This window comes from Perna viridis, chromosome 3 (genome assembly GCF_037379345.1).
Source record: "Perna viridis isolate PV_CMFRI_1.1 ecotype Kerala chromosome 3, ASM3737934v1, whole genome shotgun sequence".
Taxonomy (NCBI): Eukaryota; Metazoa; Mollusca; class Bivalvia; order Mytilida; family Mytilidae; genus Perna; species Perna viridis.
Window position 1 is genome coordinate 34475774 of NC_142447.1, and position 24625 is coordinate 34500398.

The 24625-nt window shown below is 32.8% G+C and overlaps 2 protein-coding genes and 1 long non-coding RNA gene across 5 annotated transcripts; 1 reads left to right on the top strand and 2 right to left on the bottom strand.

The window, feature by feature from the left end:
• Positions 1 to 208: 208 nt before the first annotated feature.
• LOC148621989 (uncharacterized) lies at positions 209 to 1706 on the bottom strand. Its single transcript, XR_015920528.1, has 2 exons — positions 1641 to 1706; positions 209 to 339 (listed from the first exon to the last, which is right to left on the bottom strand). It is a non-coding gene; the product is annotated as an uncharacterized LOC148621989 (long non-coding RNA).
• On the top strand, positions 1699 to 13841 carry LOC148621990 (serine/arginine-rich splicing factor 12-like). 3 transcript variants are annotated; one of them, XM_088571432.1, is made up of 11 exons: positions 1699 to 1835; positions 6394 to 6498; positions 7346 to 7449; positions 7905 to 7998; positions 8755 to 8784; positions 8978 to 9016; positions 9772 to 9801; positions 10586 to 10612; positions 12018 to 12044; positions 12504 to 12560; positions 13541 to 13841. In XM_088571432.1, exons 1-11 carry the CDS (start codon positions 1771 to 1773, stop codon positions 13611 to 13613), a joined length of 651 nt encoding a protein of 216 aa, XP_088427558.1. In that variant the 5' UTR covers positions 1699 to 1770; the 3' UTR covers positions 13614 to 13841. The 3 variants fall into 3 exon arrangements, with proteins under 3 accessions (XP_088427558.1, XP_088427559.1, XP_088427560.1); XM_088571433.1 differs by lacking the exon at positions 8755 to 8784; XM_088571434.1 differs by lacking the exons at positions 1699 to 1835; positions 6394 to 6498 and adding an exon at positions 6815 to 6953.
• A 5320-nt stretch (positions 13842 to 19161) lies between these two features.
• Positions 19162 to 19842, bottom strand: LOC148621991 (uncharacterized). Its single transcript, XM_088574104.1, has one exon. It carries the CDS (start codon positions 19840 to 19842, stop codon positions 19162 to 19164), a length of 681 nt encoding a protein of 226 aa, XP_088430230.1.
• Between the last annotated feature and the right edge of the window lie 4783 nt (positions 19843 to 24625).

The following is a 24625-nucleotide window of genomic DNA, read 5'->3' on the forward strand; positions in this document are numbered from 1 at the left end:
TTAGTTTATTTCTTTTAATTTAGGCTTTTGACTTTTTTATTTGTCATACCCTACAGTACAAATTCTGGGATATATAGAAAACACTTTTTCTGTCAATCTGTTTGTCTGTTGATGTTTTCTTTTAAAAGTCTTATTGCAAGTATTTATTTGACCACTTCCATTCTGGTCAAAGTATTATCCTGTGTTATATATTTAATGACAATCAAAATTGAGAGTTGTATCAAGCTTTAATTTTGTGTCCACATTTACCCCATCTGTTCAGGGTTGGACCTCCACAGGGTATGTAGCTGTGCTCCGCCAAGCATTGTCTCCCACTTTTTTGGTGTAAGAAATATATATCTGAAAGGAAAACAACAAAAAAAAAGACTAATATGGCCTTTTTATGAACCTTTGGAAAATTATCAAAATGCCTTAAAGCTTCTGAGTTCAAATCACCATCCTTGTACATTATAATATATCAATTTCATTTTACATGTTTAAGTATTAGGGAACAATAAATAAGAGATTGCACAGAAAGAACAATAAAAACAAAATGTTGATCCTTCTTGCATGACCTTGTGTTCCCTACTTACAGTTTTAGGAGGACACAGGTGCCCAGCCCTTTTCTGTTTTCTGTCAATTTTCTCTTTATAGATGTTAATGCTTGCATGAAGTATGTTCTTATCTGCCTCTAATGTGGTTGAGTGGCCTGTTTTTCATGTGAATTACCCTGACCTTTTTAAAAGGTGTAGGGAGCACTTTATAAAGTCAGAAGCAGGCATGGACTCATACCGGTGGATCTGGTACACACACCCCCACTACCCACTAAAATTAGGAGAGAGAAAAAATTGATTTTTTGTATGAAATCATAAATTTAACCCCCAAAAATGATACTGCCTCGCTTCACTCAATTACCCCTCCGCTACCTGAAATCCTGGATCCACTCCTGACAAAGGACCTATATAGCATGATGAACATCAATGAACAATAATCAGTATTATTTGTGATAAAGATGACTATATCTGCCTCCCTTTTGGTTGGCAGATTTATTGTTTTTGTCCTTTCTGTCTATCACACAGTTTGTCAGTGCAACTTCTCTCAAACTGCTGAACAGAATTCCATAAAACTAGATAGATAGATAGCAAGGTGTGCATATTGCAAGGGATTGTTGGAGTAGTGCCTCTCTGAAAGTTCTCCAAAGAGTACACCTGAAGCAATCATCTGAAACTACAGAACTTCGACAGTTGTAGGTTGTGAGGACACTATTTTTGTTACTGTGTGTATTAAAAGAAATTTTATTGGAATTTTATTTGAACTTAAAAATGTCCCAAATAATACAACTGAAGCACCTTGTCAACCTCTGAAACTAAAACACTATTTTATAAAAGTTGGTAAGTAGTAAGTACTCAACTTTTATTACTATACATAATTTTTGGAAATTTGGTCCCCAAAAGTTATTGGATTAATGCCCCTTTGAACCAAAGATGGGGCAATTATTTGTTTTAAAGACTTAAAATTTCTCAACTGATTTTGATGGGGTTTGTTTTCAAATCTGTTATTATTTTATTTTTTTATGTAAACTGTGTGATACTTTCATTGGATGTGCTTAAAATGGCAGATAAACAGTTTAAAAAATGATTAATGAATCAAACTACAGAAACCATGGTTGTCGAAGAAAAGGGTCCGAAATAGTCCGAAGAAAGCTCGAAATCTTCACGTATTTGCTCTTGAAAAGGCGCATGCGTACTTGACCCAACGGATTCCATTTTGGCGTGGTGAATCGACAAGAAGATGTCCCGCTACTCAAGACCGCCAAATTCTTCTTTGTTCGTTAGAAATGTGCCAGATACCGTTAGGTTAATCATTTTGTTGATTTTTATTTCGGGTTGATGACCTTTTGAAGTTGAATTTGATATCAGAATTGCACGCTTGTTTTTACATTTCTTGCGTTTCTGTATAAATGCAGTACCCTTGATTTGCTTTATAACTTTCATCAGGGCTTGACATTAAAATTTTAACCAACTTGTCTCTTCGGGCAAGTGCATGACAGATTTAACTTGCCCAAAACCACTTGCCCAACATTTTCCTGACAGAAAATTGTATTTGTCCAAATACCATGCCATTTGTGTAATAAAATAGTTTGGATAACAGACAAAGAATGTTTTTGTCAATGTTTTCTTACATGTAATTATTCTGTATCCTTTCATGAATTGTTACACCTTTTTGGAATTGCAAATAAATGGTGTGTGGTGATCGTGTGACAATTGTGTGGCCATTTTTGACCACTTTGTTAAAACTGACAAAATATAAGATGTACCCTGTTTTGACAGATGTCAAACTCTGTAAACGTGTTATTTGCCAATTGGTGCCGATTTTGGGTGTAAATTTCAAGACATGATTCACATTTTTCGGCACTTATTTGATATTTTATGAGATTAATGGGGGGAGTTATATGTTTAAAGTAACAATAATTTTTAGTATTATTAAGTTTCTGATTGAAAAAATATGCATTTAAGCTTTATTACAGCCAAAATTTACTTCAAATGTCACCGTCAAACTCTCAACAGAGATCGAAATGGAAAAGGTATCTGGTTGTTTTTTATAGTGGCGCTTTCCGATTGGTAGTTTTTTATGTAACACTTGTACCTGTGAAAGGGGATAACCAGATTAGATCGAAAATAGCAGTGCAAGTTGCCAAAGAATCCTGACGAATAAATCATTAACAACAAGAAATTTTCTGAAGATATTTCGAGATAAATATAATTATTTTAAACTTTTTGAATTCAAACACCTGGATTTTTTTTACTTGCCCAATCGGGCTAGCACTCATTGACTTTAACTTCCGAACGAGATTTTTACTTTTCCCGGGCAATCGGACAACCGTTAGTGTCGAGCACTGTTCATCATTGTAATTCAGAACAAATGGTGTAACTTTTGATTCGGATCAGGGTACTTATCATGCATGGAGTTAGACTAGATAATCATGACGATCACAGAGGCCTGTTATTATTTCAATGTACCGGCCAAGTAGTTCTCGCCAACGGGTTTTTTGTCCTCTCCTGTGAAACAAGTTGTCCAGTTTTGTGAAATAATCTTTTGTACGTGAGGACTGCATTGATTATTTTAACAAAGGACAGGTCAATTAAGCCCTTTAAAAGAATGTTTTACATATTTTGATATACAATAGACACTTTTGTGGTAAGACGTTGTGCATGCTCAATTCAATATACACTTGTGTGAGGTAGGGCATGGGTAACAAAAGAATTTTCCTTGCGGAAGTGTATGTTGAGTATGTTCCACAAAATACTCATCGACTATCCCACAGTTGGCACAAAAGGGTCTATTCTTAGGTTTCCTTGTGGCTTCAATCAACACATTGACAGCACATTAATTGACATTGCAGTATTATGTTAATAATACCAACAGGTCAGGGAAAACCACTATTTGACATATAATCCACCAATTGACAGTGTCCTAGCTAGGGCAAAATGGAGGGCATCCCAATTAAGAAGTGTCACCTTCATTAGCTACATCCTGTCGTAATTAACCCTCGGGTAATTGTCAGTGATCAATCAGCTGACCAGGGTAATCGGAGAATGATTAACTAGACGAAAATGAATCCAGATTGGATCTGTAACAATTTTATGATTAAAGCCTTGCATTTCCTACCCGTGCCCTCACCTCATCACATATCTTCAATAATTTTCGACAATGTACCTATATTGTATATATAATTTCAATATTTAAAAAAATTTCTATATCTTCAACAGTAAAGGACATTTTCCATAAGTTGTTATTGCAATAGTTATAGGAGATAATATTCCTTCTACTTATATAAGATTTTGATATTTAATTGGAGCAATATTGAATATTGGTAACATTAAATTCAGCATTTCACCTCATCGTATGTCATAAATGTAAAGAATCACTTGCCCTTATCACCTTCAAAGGTTAACATGCTGCTTCAGTGCAAGAACATTGACAAATCTTGTCCACACAACAATCTGATCAAATAGAAACTGAATTCTTCACTCTTTCATAGGGGGTCATATGGCGTCAGATGTACATTTTCAGCCTACTCACCTCTATATTATGTGTTAAATTTCTGAGACCAATTCCATATGTTCCTATTCAATTGAACAATACCTGGCTCTTACCTGTTGAGTGAAACTCATGTTCACTTGACCACACACATTGATTTCCATTGACTGGTAATTAGGGTCAATGTAATGGATAAAATAACAATAGGTGAACATACAAATGCAATTTTCATTTAAATGCAGCATGATGTGTTAACATCTAGAACCTGAAAGGAATGACAGGAATGTCATCACACTTCAGCATGGTTTCCTGAAAAGACTGCTCTTTTTCAATTAAAGATGTTTTTGAGAAAATAGTGAATTATATGTTAATTGGTCTATCCTTGTATATGTCAATTGGTGGATTATATGTCAGCTCAAAAGGAAGTTAGAAAATTAGACTATTCATATATTTTTTATTTGCATAATGATAAACTAGGTACTCAAAATCAGCCATCTAATGCAGAAGGGAGAAACAGACATGGCAGAGGACTGAAACATTCTGAATATTTTTATACATAAATATATACTCGTTCACCATCACATGTACTACATGTAACCACTGTAAGCTTTACAAAATTAAACTGGGTCAGTTTTGTTTACTAAACAGCATGTTAGAATGTAATTGTAGTGCTCCTTTGAAGAGGTTTGGTGAATTATTTTAATGTGTTTTCCTGCACACTTTTTTTGTTGTTCAGAAATGCCTTGATTTATAGCTGACTGGATAAATGACATTAACTAGCCTCTTTCTTGATGGATAGGTTAACAAATAGGATAGCAATAAACTCCATTTTGTTTTTCAGTCTTGACATGAAACTTGGCATAAAAAAATAGTGGATTTTTTATGAAACTCCATAATTTATTACTGGATGCTAAATATATGGTTTTTAGGTTAAATTGCATGTACTTAAATCCTTAGCTCAGGTTTTTTTTTTTCAGGATTTTGAAAGCTTTAGTCACTTTCGTTTGAGAAAATGAATACCATTTTAATGGTATATTTTTTCAAAGTACGGAACTATTTGCATGTGACACAAGATATTTCAGAATCATCTGTGATTTACAGCACCATGTAAAGACATTAAATAAAACTTAATGTACATGTACGTTGCATATGAATAAAGCACATTTTTTTCCACTATCATGAAAAAGCATGTTTTCTAGAGAATCCGAATAGCATGCCTGAGATTTAATTAAAAAAGAAACTCCCCAGCTTATAAGAATCATCAAAAATAGAAATCCCTTTACACTCCTTTACATTAATCAGGGACATACAAGTGTACATCCCTGGCATAGTTTTAAATGTACATGTATTTCATATAAAAAATGCTGTTTTCTGCATTGCCACCGTTTGTAGAAACACAAAAATATATCTAGCACACTGTAGATATAGAACTGCCTTAACATGCACCAGTGCTACATTGGACAGATATAAAATTTTCAAATAAGTATATCCCTATTGTTGCCTCCTGAGATTCTATTTTTAGCACAATTTTCAACTGTGCTTTTGGGAACCAGACCAAGTTATTATTTTTCAGTTATATTTAGTATTGGTCTCTGTAGAATTAATAGATAGCATAAATGATGTTTTCAAGATCGTAAATATTGCTGACGTGCAACTACAAAATGTAGTGACACCGGGGTAGTGACATAATTACCCACATTTGGTTTACACTCAAGTTTGATGTACAAAAATAAATGATAAATTACTTTTTATGTCATTTTGAGACGAAGTTAATGAGAAGTAAGGGAATTTTCTAGCAGCAATTGTTACTGGCATTTGAACTTTCACGCTTGAGTGGTCAAAGATCGACATATACTCCATGTGCCTGATTAGTGTAATTGGTGAATTAGGTGATTGTTTCCACAAAATTTTGACACCTATTGAGAGTTGTAATTAGGTTGGGGTAATAAAATTGTCTATTTAGCCACTTGTGCCAATGTTGGGCTTACAGCTCTTAATGTTTGTTGTACTTTCAAAGATTTTAGGTGATGAAATGAGACTAGATTATTTTCATCATTTGCGAAAATGACAAGTGCTAGAAAAATCACTGCTTAGCTACAATCTTCATATACCTGACTTTACTTACTTTTTGACCTTGATAGAGTATAAAATTTGCATTTTCATTTGATGACTGATTTATATATTTGCTTGTTGAAAGAAGAGGTAGAATTTCATTTCTTTAACATAAATCATTCAATTTTCTTAAGCTTATTATGTTCTTAACACATTGTTCTATTAGATGAATGTATATCATTTTAGACATTCATGAATACATGTTGAAGAAAAAAAACGATTGCCATAGTGTTTTTATTGTGTTTAATTTTATGTCTTTAGGGAAGAGGATATGAGGTCTATGTTTGGTAAATATGGCCACCTTACAGATGTTTATATCCCATTGGATTACTATACCAGACGTCCCCGTGGCTTTGCCTATATTCAATATCCTTGATGCTAATTTTTAGTTACACTATAATAGCATGCTAAATGAACTACTTTATTGATTGTGGTTTTTTATTTTTGTCAGACTATACAGTCATAGTACTCAAAAGCCAACTGGGCAAAGTATTACAGTACAGTCAGAAATGTTGTACAAGCAACTCGTTTAATAACTAGAGAGCACAGAAAGCTTAAAGTCAAGTTGGGTACAGAAAAGTTCACAAGTTCATTTGTCAAGTCCTCACTCAATTGGGGAACAGTACAGTCAAGTTTTCTTAAAAGTCAAGTCTACATATCGTACAGCATACAGTTGGCACAGTCAAGTCAAAATGGCAAAGAATATGGAACAGAAAAAGTAGAGTTAAAAAAGAATACAGTACAGTAGGAACATCATTCTTGACCATATCCAACATTGTCAAGAAAGATGACATTTGGTAAACTGGTACAACTGTATTAAAATATCCATAAAAACTTCTTTGCCATTTCTTTCAATTTTTTTTATATTTTGTCAAAAAGTATGGTTTGCTCTACAGAACTTGTCTTTTTAAGAATTCAGACATGCTATAGCGTTTTTTTTATACACATTATTCTGGAACAAAACATTAAAAAAAAGCGAAGTTTATTTTTAAGTAAACAGGTGTGCTTTAGTAATGAAACAGATGCAGTCAGAGGTACGATGAAGTACAACAGTTGGACCTGAAATCATGTAGGTACAGTGTTTCCATATACTGTATATGCTTTGTATGAATATGTCCTAAGAAAAGGGGGAGTTCTTGTAGAATTTCTCTAATTTTTAACCAGAATCAAAGCAGATATATTATTTTGATGAATACACCTTAACAAGATTGACATATGAAGACCCACGTGATGCTGATGATGCACTGTACAACCTTGATAGAACAAGGATGATGGGCAGGGAATTAGAAATTGAATTTGCTAGAGGAGACAGAAAAAGTAAGTATTTCATTGTACTTTCAAGTTCAAGGTCAAGATATTGCACTGGAGTTAATATACATGATTAAGGTTGATTGTATGGCACAGAAAAAACTTTTGTAAGTTGCAAAAGTATTATTTTTAGATAAATGCACAATTCTTTCTTTGACTATATAGGCTAGTTGTCAGGGCTTGATATTTGGGATCATCCTCTCATAAGATAACGGTCCATCAAAACCACTTTTTAATGCAATGTCCAACTTTCAACTCTCAAACCACCTATTTATGTGAATTTCACAGGGAAAAATTGATTTTAAATTTATTCGAACAAACAGTCTGCTAAATGATTGTCTTTTGTTTTAAGATTTCACCATTTTGTTAAGAAATATACATGTACATATTTAAGTTACTTACTGTAGAATGCATTTGAGAAGTCTGAGATTAGTTAAATAACATTGAAGCATTATATGTTTCAGCCCCTAACCAGATGAGAGGAAAAGAAAGGTCAAGGTATGGAGGATATGATGATAGAAGAAGCAGACGTCACAGATCTAGAAGTAGAAGTCCCAGGTTAGTTTTTAAAAAATTCAGAACAGAATATAAATATATAAAAACGTTAACTTTGGAAACGAACGCAGGTGTTGTTGATCATGTAGAAATACAAAAAATACAAAAAGAATTTTCAAAAATATTTCAGTCTACTTCAAATTATATTGCAAACTCAGATAACTGACATTCATACAAATTCTGATAAATATTTTGTTAAAAATACCACTAAATTTGAAATATGGATGGGTGGGATGCAAAATGTTCAGAACAAAATACAGTTCTCAATATTTGAATACTTATAACCATGTAAAACGAAAATTCAAGACATCTTAAAAACATGACTACCTGCTTGTCACCTCGCACCTGAGAATGAGTTACTTGGGTAAATCAAGTCATATTCGACCAAATGACCAATGAAAATACATGCATCTGTGGTCAAAACAATTTTCAGGTGAGAAAAACTTTCAATAGAAAAAATTTAGGCTAAGAATAAAACATTTTGAAATTGATTTCAACTTCAAATTGAAGTATTTTGTTGTGACAATATAATTTCTTCCTTTAGTATTATGATAAAAGGAAATATTTTGAGGTCACAGATATGCATTGAAGATATGTATACATATAGATATCTCAAAAATTCTTGCTACTAAAAACTCTGATAATGTTTTTAATGTTGTTTTCATTATTTGCAACAGTATATATCCTTTAAAGTATTTTTTGTCAAGTTTAACAAGAAATGATAGGACAACTTACACATTACTACATATCCTATTACAGGTACAGATCTAGGTCCAGAAGTCCTAGAAGGTATGTTGTTTTTTTCAGGATAATGATCTGAAGTGCAAGCTATGGCAGCATTTAAATTCTCTCATCATTTTATTTGAACCTGAAAAGTCAAATAATATATGCTGAGTATTATTTTTTTTTAATTTATATCTGCTTTGTTAAAATTTATTCGTAGAATGTTTCACCTTATTAATCATAATGTTATAATTTTCAGACGTAGATCAAGGTCAAGGTCAAGAAGCAGAGACAGAAGGTAAGACAGACATGTTGTACTAATTGTGGATATCAACTTCCAATGGTTGCCTTAAATATACAGAGTATTCTGAGTGGCACCTAAAGACAAATAAGAAATTAAAGAAGAAAGATTTGATATAATAAATTTTATAATGGCAGAGTTGAGAATATCTAGCGACACCAAGTAGTCTTAAGCTTTTTGAGAAGTGAATTTTTACTAGCCCTGCAGGCTGTAGCACTTTAGCAAGACATAGAAAGTAATTATGCACTAATTCATTATCGTTAACTGAATAAAATACATATGCAGTCAGTTTCAAAATTGCAGTTAGGAGCCATAATGTTCAGCTTGTGCTATGTTGCTGTAACACTTCACAATAACTAATTGTAATTTACGATTAAAACTTACTATTCACTACATATGACTACAATAAGTTTGAAACTCTGTTTTTTTTAAATTTTTTTTAGTTATACATGTGCTAACTTTTTTGTAACTCTCTAATATATTTGAAATATCTAATGAAAAACAGACCTGTATTTTAGTGGTGACATTAATACAAAAATTATTCAGTGTGTTCCAAAAAGAAAACTGGGATGATTAATGAGTCAGATATTTCAGATAGTAAATTTTACTCCCCTTTTGCTTATTATTATTTATTGCAAAAAATACTGGTAAGTTTTTTTTAAGGAATTTTTCATGTTAATGGGAATTGTTATCACCCATGTGAACATAGCGTATTGTCAAAAACCAGTTGAGCTGTGCATTTCTTGTTTCAGGAGATCCCGATCACGATCATATGAAAGAAGGTATTTTTTTAAAAATAATTAAACCTATTGTGTATGGATTCCTGATATTGAAGCATATTACCTTTAGACGTATACAAAAAAATTGTTGTTTCCAGTAACCCAACTGACCCTAATTTTTTTATGTTGTAAAAAAACAAAAAAAAAATATGGATTTTCAGCATTTCCGTCATTGATTTTTTCACTAGAATTGTCTTGCTCTTCAGTGTGGAGGTTCAATTCATTTTAAAATATGAAACAACATGGCCATGGCTATGATAAGTGATATGTTCAGTATTCAGCTGTGTCTCAATTGTGGCAGCAAAACCAGTAGGTTTTGATGTCCTGCAAATTTATATATTTAAAAAATACCTACCAACCCTAATTTTGTAGATGCTACTGGAAACACAAAATTTTTTTTAGGCCTTAGAAGAGTATTTCTGGGTCCTTTTTACTACGAAAACATCAACATTTTAATTATTAGTCTATTTGAATGACCAAGCTTAAGATTATCTAAATATTTTTTTCGAAATACTTGAAGTTAGAAGAATTTGATAAGTTATTTTATAAATATTGATATTGAGTTAAAGCTTATAGTATTAAATTGTTAAGTTTTGGACTTTGTCTTATATATATATTTTCATTCTTATTTAAGTATAGGTTTTTGTTTAATATGAGACAAGAATATGAAAGGTATGAAAATATTCGTGAAGATGCTTTTTGTTGATTTTATTTTCTGAATCTAAAATGATAATTAATAGAAATGATCACTATTTTGATTGACATGTTTAATATTTTCTTTTATTAGGAGATCAAGGAGTCGAAGCAGAGGGAGGTAAGGTTTAGTATGAAATAATTGTTGGGATAATTGCTTACAAATAATTCATGATGAAATGCATATCTCATTGTGCAGGATGGACAAACAAAAATTATGTCTGCATAATTATGACTTGCAGAAAATGAATTACAATCATAACTTTCATTAATATATGTATATATCAGTGATGTCACTAAGTTTTTAAGTAGCTGGCTAATTAGATAAAGTAGGCGGCGAATCCGCCCATTACGGCAGGGGGTCCGGGGTAAATGGTGCAATATCCTGCATTCTAGGGCTCTCCTGGGCCATTGTACAGGACAATAAGATTACAGTTTTTATACAAGTTTCTGTTAGTTAAGCCTAAAAAATGTGATATTTTTTTAAAATTTTGAACAAGTTGTTTATTATTGAAAAGTTCCCCATTTGCTTTGTTTCTTTCTTCAAATAAATGTCTTTGTCACATGCACATTCATTCCATTTTTTCCTTTAAATTTTCTTGATGACAAGTATCTAAAAACACAAACTAATTATAAATAATTTGAGCTTTTAATTATTTTTTTTTTCTAAATTGTTTTGCTAACTAGCATAATTAACCACTCCCATATCAATCTTTTCTCTCATTACACGCTTGAACCATCAATCGATCCAATCTTGTTGAAAATTTTGTTTTGACAAAAATGGCACTTGTCATACCCAATGACCTTGCTAGTATTTTATCGAATTAAAATAAGATATTAAATATCATCGATAATATGATTGTTAATTTATATCTACCATTTTCACTGTCTGTCTTTTTGGCCTTAGCTGGCCCTGGTGACAAAAAACTACAGATAGATGATTGTCCCTGTGTCACAGGCTTTGACCTTTTACGGCCTGACATGTTGCTTTTTGCTGACCGGAAACGAAGTATTTTTAGTTCGGTAAAAATAAGAAAGTCTATATTTAGAAACAGGGAAAAAACGTGGACTATTTATTTTAGCAACCGAACAATGCATTAAAGTCACACCGATGCGTCATTCAAGTGCAATCTTTAATATTTGTGGATGAATATTGTCAGTATATTATATAAAGAGGGTCTTGAAGAATATTTCATGAATTTTATTTTTGTGGGGTACGAAAGTAGCCGGCGACGTTTGAAAGAGTAGCCGGCGATTTTTGCCGGCTGCCGCCTGCTAATGACATCCCTGTATATATATTGTTAAGTTCATATATCTTATAACTTACTATTGATGATTTCATTAAAGCAAAGTTCTATGATGATAATAAATAGCAGTAAATCAATATCTGAAGTCAAACCCAGCTCAAAATTCTAACACTTTGTTTAAAATAAAATAATTTTATTATTCTCAACAAATTGTACACACAACTTATTTTAACAGAAGAAAATGAAATAATTTAGTCATTATTTTTACTTAATTTACAGAAGATCCAGGAGTAGAAGTCGTGACAGGTAAATTTAAGTTGTATTTTAGAATTTAAAAGCTTTCTTTATTGTGGTATGTGATATTTTTTTTTTAATGCACTATGACAATCTCCTAGGGTTAAGAATGTTGGTTTGTGTACTTATAAATAATCGAAGTAGACTTTTTGGTTTGGATTATACTTGGTAATATATCCCGAAACATCTGAATATCATGTTTATGTTTAGAACAAAGAAGAATTTCTTGCATGCATTTATATTTAGTGAAAGATTGTAAACAAAACAATTAGCTGTTTTTCAATTGTGATTTTCAAATTGATGGGTTATTGCCTGTTTATTAAATTTGTAGGTATTTACTCTGGTGAACTCAAAAGTAATGGAATGGATGCATACAGATGTAATAAATATTTATTCTTGTGTGTTCTTTGATTGCCCTTAATAAATTTGTTGTAGAAGTTGCGTCTTGATTTGATAAGTTTTTGTTTACAGGAAATCTTACAGTCGTTCTCACAGTAGATCACGCTCTAGAAGTGGTGATAGAGACAGGTATGGTTCTTTTCAATACAGACTTCGGTCAGGTTTGTTGTACACAAACAAAGGAAATGTTAAATTCTCTCCATCATTTCTTCTCACATGATGTCATACTTGGGAAATGCTTGAAACACTACAGCGTTTGAAACCTATGCTGTGTATAATATTTAATCACAGTTCAAATTCAGAGCTTCATCGAGCTTTAATGTTGTATTCATACTTGCCAGAATTGTCATGTAAAGCATTTACAGTCATGGAATTTGAAGAAACTTATTCTTATCACAAGATGACATTTTGCTCTACTCTTAAAATAGGTGACAGCGGTATGGTTTCATTCCCAGTATGAGATGGGACATTTGGTATACCAATGACTCTCCCTCTATTTCTCTTTTTGCGCAACTTCCTACAATTTCACAAAACTTTGGAAATTTTGTATATTTTAATTCTTATCAATTCCTGAGTTATAGAACTTCATTCGTACAAAAGAGGACATTTTTTTTCATTTTGGACAAGAACTTAATTACTCTTACACCAATTTTCATTAAACTTTAGGAAAGTATTTAGTTCTATTTTGATTATTTTAAGTTTCAGATTTTACATTTTCAACTTTTAAGACTTGATGGAAAAAAGAGATTTTCCCATTTGTTTTACTATATTAAACACTTTCAGCAGTTTCCAAGACACTTTGGGCATTTGTAGTAAAGTCTTTGTTTTTCAGATTTCAAATTTTACATTTTTCCAGTTATTGGATTTTTTATTTAAAAATAGGGAGATTTTATCATATCCGATCCATACCTCAATGTGGAGTGATGCATATCACAAATTTTAATTTTTGGAGGGAGTCTTAATGGGCTTTGCTTTCAATCATAAATAATCATTTTAAAATAAAAGATGAACTAAAAGGAGATGGCTTAAGTTCTGATGGTTCTAATTTTTTATATTTCTCTTGTTTGTTGCTACTTGTCTTGAAAAATATATATTTTTTTTAATCCTAGGTCACGATCATACAGTCATTCACCATCCAGGTCACCAAGAGAAGGAAGTAGAAGTCCATCACCTGACAACTGACATACTATGTGCTTGAATTTCTCTTAAAAACTTATGCTTGTAAGAGCCAATTCTCTAACCAAATATAAGAACTGATGAATCTGTGAGACCATTATTTGTGATAGTAACATGTTTTTAACAAGAACAATATGAGATCCCAATGAACAATTTTTACCATTTTACCATTTGTAAATAGTCATCACCATATAGTGTTGTTAATGTTTATCAAAATTAAAACATGACATCTAAGCTTTTGGTTTATCTTGTTTCTTCCAATAAACTTAATGTAAGATGAAATGTGACATGTTCACTGTATAGAGACAGAATTATGGAACATGGAATAGAAGCATGTGTGACTGGGGTTGTCTTTGTAATTCAATTTTCAAGTTGCCATACCTCTACTATATAACGATAAAATATTTCCTGTCATATAATGGTATCATACTGTCGTCGACGAAGGCCAGAAACGTGCATTTTCCTTATTTCTAAGCAATAACTTGGTTGAAGGTTAAAATTCCATACCACAAAAGGAAGGCTGGGATTGATGTTGAGGGTTGTGACTTGAATTGTTAAGAAAAGGGAGCCAAAAACAAATCTCCTGGTTTGCCTACAATAACTTGGTTAAAAGAGTATGGATTCTTTTTAAATTGAACTGAAATGTTGAAAACCACAATTGAGAAAGTTGTGATTGTATTTTTTAGGGTGGATGCAGTTTTGACCCGTATTGTTTAAGAACTAGGGGTTCAAAATCAAACATTCATTTGCTAGACCTTTTTCAATTGGGTTAAATAACTTAGTTTTAGACTGTTCCATTAACTCTCCATTTTCAATTAGGTCTGAATATTGAATTTCTTTTTCAAATTTCAGGGATTTATTCTCTGAATCAAACATGTTAAGATATTATTAGGTAACAACCATTTGATACTGAGGTTGGGGCTTGGCAGATTTCTGAAATAAATATTCTGACCTCAGTCAAGATACTTCATACAGTGAAATGGAAATAAATAACCTTGCCTAGATGTGATTGAAGGTAAATTTTCTGTCCTGCAAATACTCTGACCCCTTAAAATTTGCCAATATCCCTTCAGAAACAAATGTTAATCCCTTTAATCTATCAATCCTTTTATATGTGGTGATTGAGAGATCTTATATATGTATTTACTTAGTTAGGACCTAGTTTTGGGGTTTGATCAAAACAGGATCAAAATACCTTGCATCATCGATTCATCTCAGGAACTTCCCTACAATACTTATGAACACTACAAAAATAGTCCAAATGTTATTCCCTTTATATCATTCAATACCTCTTAAGATAAGATATATTTATTGTACTATAAAGGCCTCCAGCCCACGGTACCAATTTACAATAAGTAATTAATAATTTATGCCAACTACATCATTTGAACAATATTTAACACAACATATTATACAATAGCTTTATAAGCTCATACAGACATTACACATAACAATATTTATGTTTGCAAAAAAAAAAAAAAAATTGAAAACATAATACAAAATATCAAATTGACAGCATTTCTTCTCGAACTAACAATGCCTTTTTTATATAAATTGCGAGATTTCTTAAAATGTTCACATCTTTTGACTTGAACAAAGATACAAGTTTCTCTGTAGACACATGGTTTTGACACCAAGAAGGTAAAAAACATTTTCGAATATCAGCTAGCATTGGACATATTAAAACAAAATGATATTCATCTTCTACCACTTGATAATTACATAATTGGCAAAGCCTATTTTCACGTGGTTTGTTTTCATGTCTACCTTTTTCTATGGCAAGTTTATGATTTGAACATAAAATAGAGTATATATACCAACGTAGATTATAAGACAACTTTTGAATGTTTTCATTTACAGATATTCCATCTAACTTTTGTATAAAACTCACATTTAGAGGAATTTGATAAATATTCTGACCAATTCTGCAAACATACATCTTTAAGCCTCTGTTTAAAAATCTTAAAAAAATAATACTTCATTTTCTACACTTTGATTTTCCCATACTTCACCAAAACCATACATAAATAATACAGTTTGTATTTTTGTACACCAGTTTTTACGCCCATGACTGTTTGCTTCATACATCATTTTATAGCACAATTGAGGCAATCGGTTGGATTCCAGTCGTTGTAAACGTAAAAAGTACTTTATAGGTCTGCACAGATAATTTGTGAAAAGTTCGTAACGACCACATTCACCTCTAGCAATATTATTGTTCGTTTTCATACCAATTCCTAATAACCATTTACAGAATTTATTCTGTACTGCTTCAATGTCATTTACTTTGTCCAAACCCCATATTTCTGCACCATAGTATAATATTGGGGCAGCCATAGAATCAAACAGTTTAAATCCAATGTTCATATCTTTACAATTAAGCTTACATAAGCAATGTTTAATAATATTTGAAGCCTTCTCACATTGGTTAGTTAAAGTTCTACAGCAAACGGTCCATTTGAGACGATTCCGAGGTATTTATAATAGCTTACAACTTTGAGAAGTTCATCTTTATAATACCACTTTTCATTTTTCGACAGAACACCTCCATTTTTAAATGCAACTATATTAGGCTTGTCCATGTTTATAGTCATGTTCCATTTATCACAATATGATGCTAGACAGTTCAAACGTCTCTGGAGATCAATACACGTATCGGCTATAAGCACAAGGTCGTCTGCAAAGAGTAACAACATTAAATCATGAAAGTCTTTATGAATAAATATTCCATTACCACCATTAGACTCCATCTCACTAGCGAGTTCATTAATGTACATCGCAAACAGCCAAGGGCTCAAAACACAACCTTGCCTCACACCAGTATTACAACTGAAACTATTGCTTAAACCCTTGCTTTAACAGTTCTATATATATTTTGTAAAAGTCTTATCATATTTCCATGTAAATTCTTATTTATCAATAAATAAAACAGTTTTGATCTATTAATACAATCGAACGCTTTGGAAAAGTCTATAAAAGCACAGTACAATACACCTCTCTTTTTGATAAATATTTCATGATAACACTTGTAAGAATAAATATATTATCAATAGTGGAATAGCCACTTCGAAAACCTGCTTGTTCTTCAACAATATTTTCATTTAATTCTGACCATAATGTAAGACGTTTGGTTATTACACCCATAAATATTTTACTTAAGACACATAGTAAAGAAATACCTCTGTAATTTCCACAATCATTTTTATCACCCTTTTTATATAAAGGAATTATAATAGCAGTGACCCAGCTTTCTGGGAAGTCACCAGTTTGTAAAATTTTATTAAACAATTTTAAAAGTACAGATAACATTCTAGTAGACAAACACTTGTACAATTCGCCAGGTATACCATCATCACCAGGTGACTTATTGTTTTTCAGCTTTTTTAATTCACGTATAATTTCATCTTCAGTAATGTCATTGTCTAAGAAAGATAACTCTTCGTCACATAATTGACAATTATTGTCATGATTGTTCACAAAAAAATTTACAGAGTCTGAAAAATCAATATCTTTCTCTGTAGTATTTGGATTTAACAGATCATTAAAATATTGTTTCCACTCAACACAAGAAATATCAGTTTCAGATTTACCTTGAAAATTTACATATAACTTTACAAGTTTCCAAAATTTACATGCATCATTACTAGATTTGTTTGTTTGTTTGTTTGTTTGTTTGTTTGTTGGGGTTTAACGTCCGAGCAGCAATATTTCAGCTATATTCAGACGATGAACATGAAATGGATGATTAAATGAACATGAAATGAAAAAAAGGATGGGACACAAGGATAATAGGGTCGACAAATTTTGATTGCCACTGGAAAAGGGGGGGGATGGGTAAGGTCGGGCAATTTAGCCTCCTGTGGCGGAGCGCAAAAGTTCCTACTCCTATCGAATACCACAGCAGGGTTCTTTTACGTGCGAGGAACGTGGCATCTTTCCCAACACGGTGCACCACTATGATTTGCGGTCAGGTTTTCCGTATTATATCCTGACAACCCCAGCATGTAACACGCCAGGGGTACCCTATTCCACCGCCTGGGGCACACATCCCAGTTGCTCTGTGGGCAGAGCGCTTAGCCCCCGGCTAGGTTTCTGAGCACTATTTAGTCGCCTTTTACGACAAGCTTAGCGCTGCTGCAGGCCTATTCTTTTAACACCCGGACCTGCACGGGGCATTACTAGAAGCTGCACTAATAATTTCTTCTTTCTTGTGTTGTTTTTTATCTTTTTGTTTTACATCACATAATTTTTGAAAATGTTGTTTTGTTTCTATGTACTCAGATAATATCTTTTTACCAGAAGTAGCCGTAAAATCATTTAGAAGTTTACATTTTCTAATCTTTAAGTCTTGACATTCTTTATCAAACCAATCAGGCTGATTACACATCTTTTCACCACCTTTGTTAATACATAACAAACCAGCTTTTTTACAAATGTTTTGCAAAAGACTTGTTAAACAATTGACACTCTCATTTACATCTACATCAAGTAAATCTAATAGATTTGAAACTGCTTCTGCAGATTCAGTATCATCATAAAGCTCCTTACAAAATTGGCTTTTATTTACATTCCATCTGAATCTTATCAACTCATCTGTGTACTCTGTGCATGTTTTCATGCTTTCATTACAAAAAAGTTTTAAAGCACAAGATATAGGAAAATGCTTAGATAAATCACAATTTAAAACTGACATATTTGTGACTCTTTTGAACAAACTATTGCTAGTTATAATATAGTCTATTGTACTAGCTCCATTTGAATAAACATAAGTATAGTTGCCATCTATATCACCATTATTTCAACCTTATATAACACACAAATCATACATACTACATAAATCAATTAAAGATTTACCAAAAGTGTTCACAATTTTGTCTTTGTTTTTACGTTTGGGCATGTTTGATTCTTCGTTTATACCATTACCAAAAATATATTGAAGACCAGGATTATAATTGTCATTCTCTTCAGATGCAAATTCAAATATTTCTGCTGTTCGAGGGCTAAAGACACCAGCTAAAACAATTTCTATATCACCATACATAGTATGAATTTCAAATAATACATCTTCAATAATAGTTATACCATTATCTGTATTTTGGTAATTATAAAAAATTGAGTTTTCAGGTGGGATGTACAAAAATAGAAAAATAACATCATTTTTTCCCATTTGACAATGTAAAATAATCATGTCTGAATATTTTTTAAGTATTTGTTTGATTTTTACATATTTTAAAAGTGACTTCTTTACCAGCACAAGTAAACCACCTGAAGCTTTACCATATGTCTGATTATCTACATTGCGAAAATTTTCGAAACATTCAAATTCAGGGAAAACAGTTATAAATTCACCTTCAAACTTTTGGAATGTTTCTATAAAGCAAATAATATCATGTGACACAAGTATTTGGTCACTTGAGTTACGATCTCTATAAAGCTTTGTCTTTAAACTCTCAATATTCCATGAAACAATATTAATAACATTTATACAGGGTTCAGTAACAAAAAAACTAGAATCATGAACATATGTACACAACCGTGGGCCTTGACCTGTTTCCTATCTTTTTGGAAGCTCCTTCAGTCCATTAGATTCGTCATCATAAGTGTACAGCTTGCTGTCTATCATAAGCTTATCATATCGCATGGAAACTTTGCATCCTCTTTCTCTTGCTTCTAATAGAAACGGACTAAGATTTTTTCTAGCAGTTTTAACTTTTGGAGAGAAATCTTCATTAACAAGGAATTTATCACCGATACGGAGACACTTCTTTGCTTGCATCAAAATAATATTACGGTCGTAGTTGGACAAAAAATTCACAATCATAGGCCGGTTTTTTCCTGAACCTTGGATACGATACACATTTTCAATTTTCACTCCATCAGCAAAATCTGTGCCCATATTTAATACGGTACATGTAAATTTTCGAATTTTACGTTCACAATCAGACCACGATTCTTTGGTTCCATCAGAGTTTTGTGTATTTACGGTCGAACCTGGTTCATTGTTGTCATTTGTAATATTGTCGTCTATACCGATAAAAATCAAATTGTTTTTACGGTGAATAGCTTCAAACTTTTCAACTTGACTTTCTAAGTTTGAAACCCGTAACTTCAGCGATTTGTTTTCATGTTCTAGTTTCTCAATGTTATTATCAAGCTTTTGATTTAGTTGTTCAACACTGTTTTTAACACTGGACATTTCAGTTTTAACGTCATTTAACCCCTGTGAAATCGACATCATCTGTGTTTTTATTTCGAGTAATCTTTGTCCAATATCACTGGAGTTGTTCCCCTTTCCCCACAAAGTAATAATACCACACTAAATAGTAAAGTAAGTCTCATGGTCAAAAATAGATTGTTCGTGCGTACTGACAAAATGGCGGGACATTTGACTTTACTCATCGGGTGGGTGAAAAGACCGATTCTAGCCCTCCACTGGCAAACATCGATACCCATACAGCTTCCACTTTCGTCTCACTACTCACAAATAACGTTAATTATGTGTAATTAATGTATACTACACAAAAAATCTTCAGATTTTCGTAATTTTTACCGGAGCACTTTCGTTTACGTTTTCACTCCATGATGTAGACGGCGCTCCCAATACCTCTTATAACCAGTAAAAAGGATTCTGGCAATTATTCAGTTCAACAACATTCTATTATTGCTGCATAGCAAATTAAGATCTACTCTTCAAATAATGCCCCCACTAAGTCACAAATGTATGCTTAGACAATAAGTGTAGAATTGACGGCTTTTCCTTTGGGTATTCTGCATAGAATTGATGTGGGATTAGATCTCTCAAGAAACATGGCCACCGTTACTAAGAGTAATCAAGGGAACCAAGATTCTAGCGGTAATCAAAAGAATGTAATCCAGGGACAAAGACCAGACATGTACAAGAAAGACAATAATACGTACAAAGTAACAAAAGCAAATGAGCAACTCGTACTCCACTAAAAACTGGGAGCATGGACCAGGTGCACAGGTAGGGTAAGCGTTCTCTGCTTTTCTAAAAACACCCACTGAGTTGCTCATAAATATCAAGTCCGGGGTAGACGAAAGAAGGAAGGGAAACTATGACACGTTGAACACATCAGTTTTTATGGCGAAGATGGATACACCGTAATCCCTTTTGGGATTCGGCACTGGAGATATTTGTTTTGACCACCAAAAAATATCTGCAGCGCCGAATCCTAAAAGGGATTAGGATACACCGTATTGCTCACGAGTTCAAGATGACGACTATAAAACTTTTGTAGTGATGACTTCAATCTTGTAGCAACATAACCTTGTTCCAGAAGCTACTAAAATAGAACATGGGGGTCAAACAGTGGTTTTTCGCATACATCTCCAAAACCGTTAGATTTAGCCAAATTCTTTTAATTGCTGAAATGATTCTTATTATAAGGCCTACAAAAGCCTATAGGGATGAAAGTTGTCAAATGACTCCTTTTAAGAGTTGTTGCCTTATAACACTAAATGCTGCCACCATGCGATAGCTCAGGTAAGTTCGAAACAAGGAGTTGACCGACCATCTTGGGCAACCTTGCCTACTAGTATTTCCATCCATACAACATTGCAAACGCTCTTACGCCTTCATTCTTCTTAGTTTTCGTGAAATTTATACAGCAGGTGGCCAGGAAAGTTCGAAGCAAGTAGCAAACCGAGTCACTGCCCTTTGAACTCCGAAAATCCCGCTTATTGTCATTGAACGACATTGTAAGCACTCTTGCATTAAGTATTTTCATAGGATTTATACAAAAGGATACTATCGTCAAATATTTCGCGGACAAGTTATAAAAAGGGACTGACTGACAATGTTAGTGAGACTTAGCAAGTATTACTTATTTTCATCTGTGCGACATTGTAAGCGTTCTTAAGCCTTCTTGTCTTAAAATAAATTTTCTTAAAAAGCCGTTGGGAACATTAGAACACTCGTCTTTAATCTTTATTTATATTTGAAGCTTTGTTTTTTGTTTGTTGAACTCCCGATAATAATAAAAGTTTCAAAATGGACACTAATAATGATGACTTGGACGAGGGTACAACTAAGTCTTTATCCACAATGTCTTTTGATGTATGGTTTTCTTTATTGTGTGGACAAACTTTCTAGTAGTTGTAAATAATCATGCCAACTCCAAAAGTCAGAGAGCGGACAGGAATAGTGGTCACAAATAGATCGGGGTGCGGAGGGGTACCAAAATTTAACTAAATTTTATCGCCGATCTCAGAAGGTATTTTAGCAATAAAGAGAGGTCACAATTTTGTGACGGACGGACGGAAAAAGCTGATTACTATAGGGCTCCCACCGATAGTTGGCGGAGTTCTTACTTATGTTTAATGTAAACTTTGTGAAACATTAAATCACATCAAAATGTTCTGTCTTCTACGAACAAAATATGCCTTGCCCGTCTTTTTGTCATTCAATATCATCTTGTAATAGTTTTTTTCTCAAGTTTTTAAGTTGTTTAATTCCATTCATTCTTCATTCAATGGATTTTAATTAAACTTATAGCATATTGCTTCGAACCGTTCGCCAAAGTTTGAAAGAAATTTGTCGATAAAATGCTTTACAGGGTGCAGCTCTGAATTCTGATTGCGCTAAAATATTTGACACAGGATATTACACCTAAACGAAGTGGCCCCTTATTCCTAAGTAAGCACATTCCCTAAACTCAACCCCAGCCCTCCTTTTTGAGGCGGGGCACGGCACCCTATGCTACAATTTCAAAGGAGTCTATTCATTTTTACTCAAGTTATAATTTGTACATCAGGAAAATGCTTGTATCGGGTCCTTTTTTTGGTCCCTCACTCCTTAAAGTTAAATTCAAGACACAATTTCCAAGATAAATTCCAGCTACCCCTTTGTGGGTTGGCATATTGTAAAACAATTTCAAACGGAGAAAGCTATCAATTAAAATATGTACCCAACTTATTGTCCAGACTTTATAATTCTTGTTTCTGGTCCTTTATTCTTAAACGGTTGTTACAAATCTCAAAATCAATCCCAGCCTTCCTTTTGTGGTGTGACTGATTGATCCCTTCACATTTACTCAATTTATTGTTTGAACATCATCAACATGCTTGTTGTTTGTCCCCTATTTGGTCCCTCATTCCTAAACAGTTTAGGCCACAACCCAAAAATAAATCCCTGGCTTCCTTTTGTGTTATGGGACGTTGTGGGGCAATATTTAAGAGTTCCTTTTACTGCTTGGACATAATGAAAATGCTCGTTTCTGGTCCCCAATTCCTAATCGGGACAAGTCACAACCTCCAAAATAAATAATAGGCTTCTTCTATTTGGCATGGTACCTTGCGGTATAAAAGTCTTAACCCCTTAAATCAATCCCAGTCTGGCCATTGTTGTATAGAATAGTGAGAAACAATATCATCAACATCCATATGCTTTAGCTGGAGTTATATAGTCTTGAAAACTTGTGTTTGGCCCCTAAATATAAAACGATTGCTATAACCCCCAAAATCAACACCACCCTTCATTTTGTGGTTTGGAACCTTGTTATTAAAAAAACAACTAATGTCCAAGTAAATGCAAGTAAACTAAGTGTTTACAGACAACAAGGATGACTATGACAAGACAGGGCCATACCACTATATGATCACAAATTCTTTGAGGTCCTATAACAAGAAGCTTCCAGGAGCCTGAATCGCTAACCTGGTTCGTTTTAAGCCTTTTAAGGATAATTACTCTAACAAGGAGTTGTCTGACAACTTATGAAGAATATTTCATCCACTATTATAGCTTTCAAGATATTGACCGAAAACTGCAGAAATAATCCTATTTCAAGGGCAATGAATAACTCTAACAAGGAGTCATTTGAGAACTTTGACCCAATGGAGACATATGTAGGCCTAATCATACGAATCATTTCATCAGTTAAAAGGTTTTTCTACCTGTTACACTTTTCATGATATTGTCTATAAACTGCAAAAAATCCCCTAATTTTGTTATCTTTCAAAGCAAATTATTCTAATAAGGAGTCACTCGACAACTTTTAGACCATTTATGCCATGTGAAATTGAGTTATCCACTGTGTTAAAATAACATAATACAGGTTTTGTAGATTGCTCTTTGGCTCCTTATTCTAATGTTGATGAAGCCACAACCTCCAAATAATTCAGAACCTTATATTTGCTTCAAAGAATCTTGTATATAAATTTCATACAGATCCATTTGCTAATACATTGTTCTGCAACTAAATACCGGTAGACCAAAAAAAGGAGCCCCTTGTTGACTAAATCAAGCAAATTACAGAAGACTAGGTATTTATCCTTATACAAACATGAACTATACCATGCAGTTACCGTAAGTTTAAAAAAAAAAATATATGAAAATCGACTATTAAACAACCATTTGATAGTAAGTTTATAAAATACTAATTTTTATCTCCTTGATATTGGTGCCTTAAGACTATTACCTAAAAATCAATTAAAACCTTTTACTTTTTTTATACGAAACCCAGCTGTAGCAGCATAAATATCAAATGTCCATGGAAGGCAACTTTATACCATCATCCAATAAGAAGCAAAAATGGTCACATTTGTATAAAAATCACAAAAACTGTCCTATTACAATTCAAATAATTAACAGAGACTCATTCTTTTTCCACATATTTGCCATTAATGTTTTTTTTTCAAATGAGTATGTTCAATAATCAATAAGTAACCAGTCTATGGTTAAAAAAGTGATGAAGTTGAATGTCCTCGTCTATTTTCTATACAACTACACATTCAAGACATTTTGAAGACATACAAAATTAAACTTTCTTCCACTCATTATTAATTGATTCATGCCCCAGTCATTAATTGTATAAAGTTCAATCTTGCACATGTATGTGAAAATCAATGTTTCTAAAGATGTCTTAACTAATGAAAACAGCAAAAATGCAAGATTTTCAATTTTCATGAAAATACACAGGGGATCCAGACGGGGTGCGCAGGAGGTTTTCATTAGAAAATTTGTCATTTTCATGTGTTAAATTAACAAAAAATGGCAAATA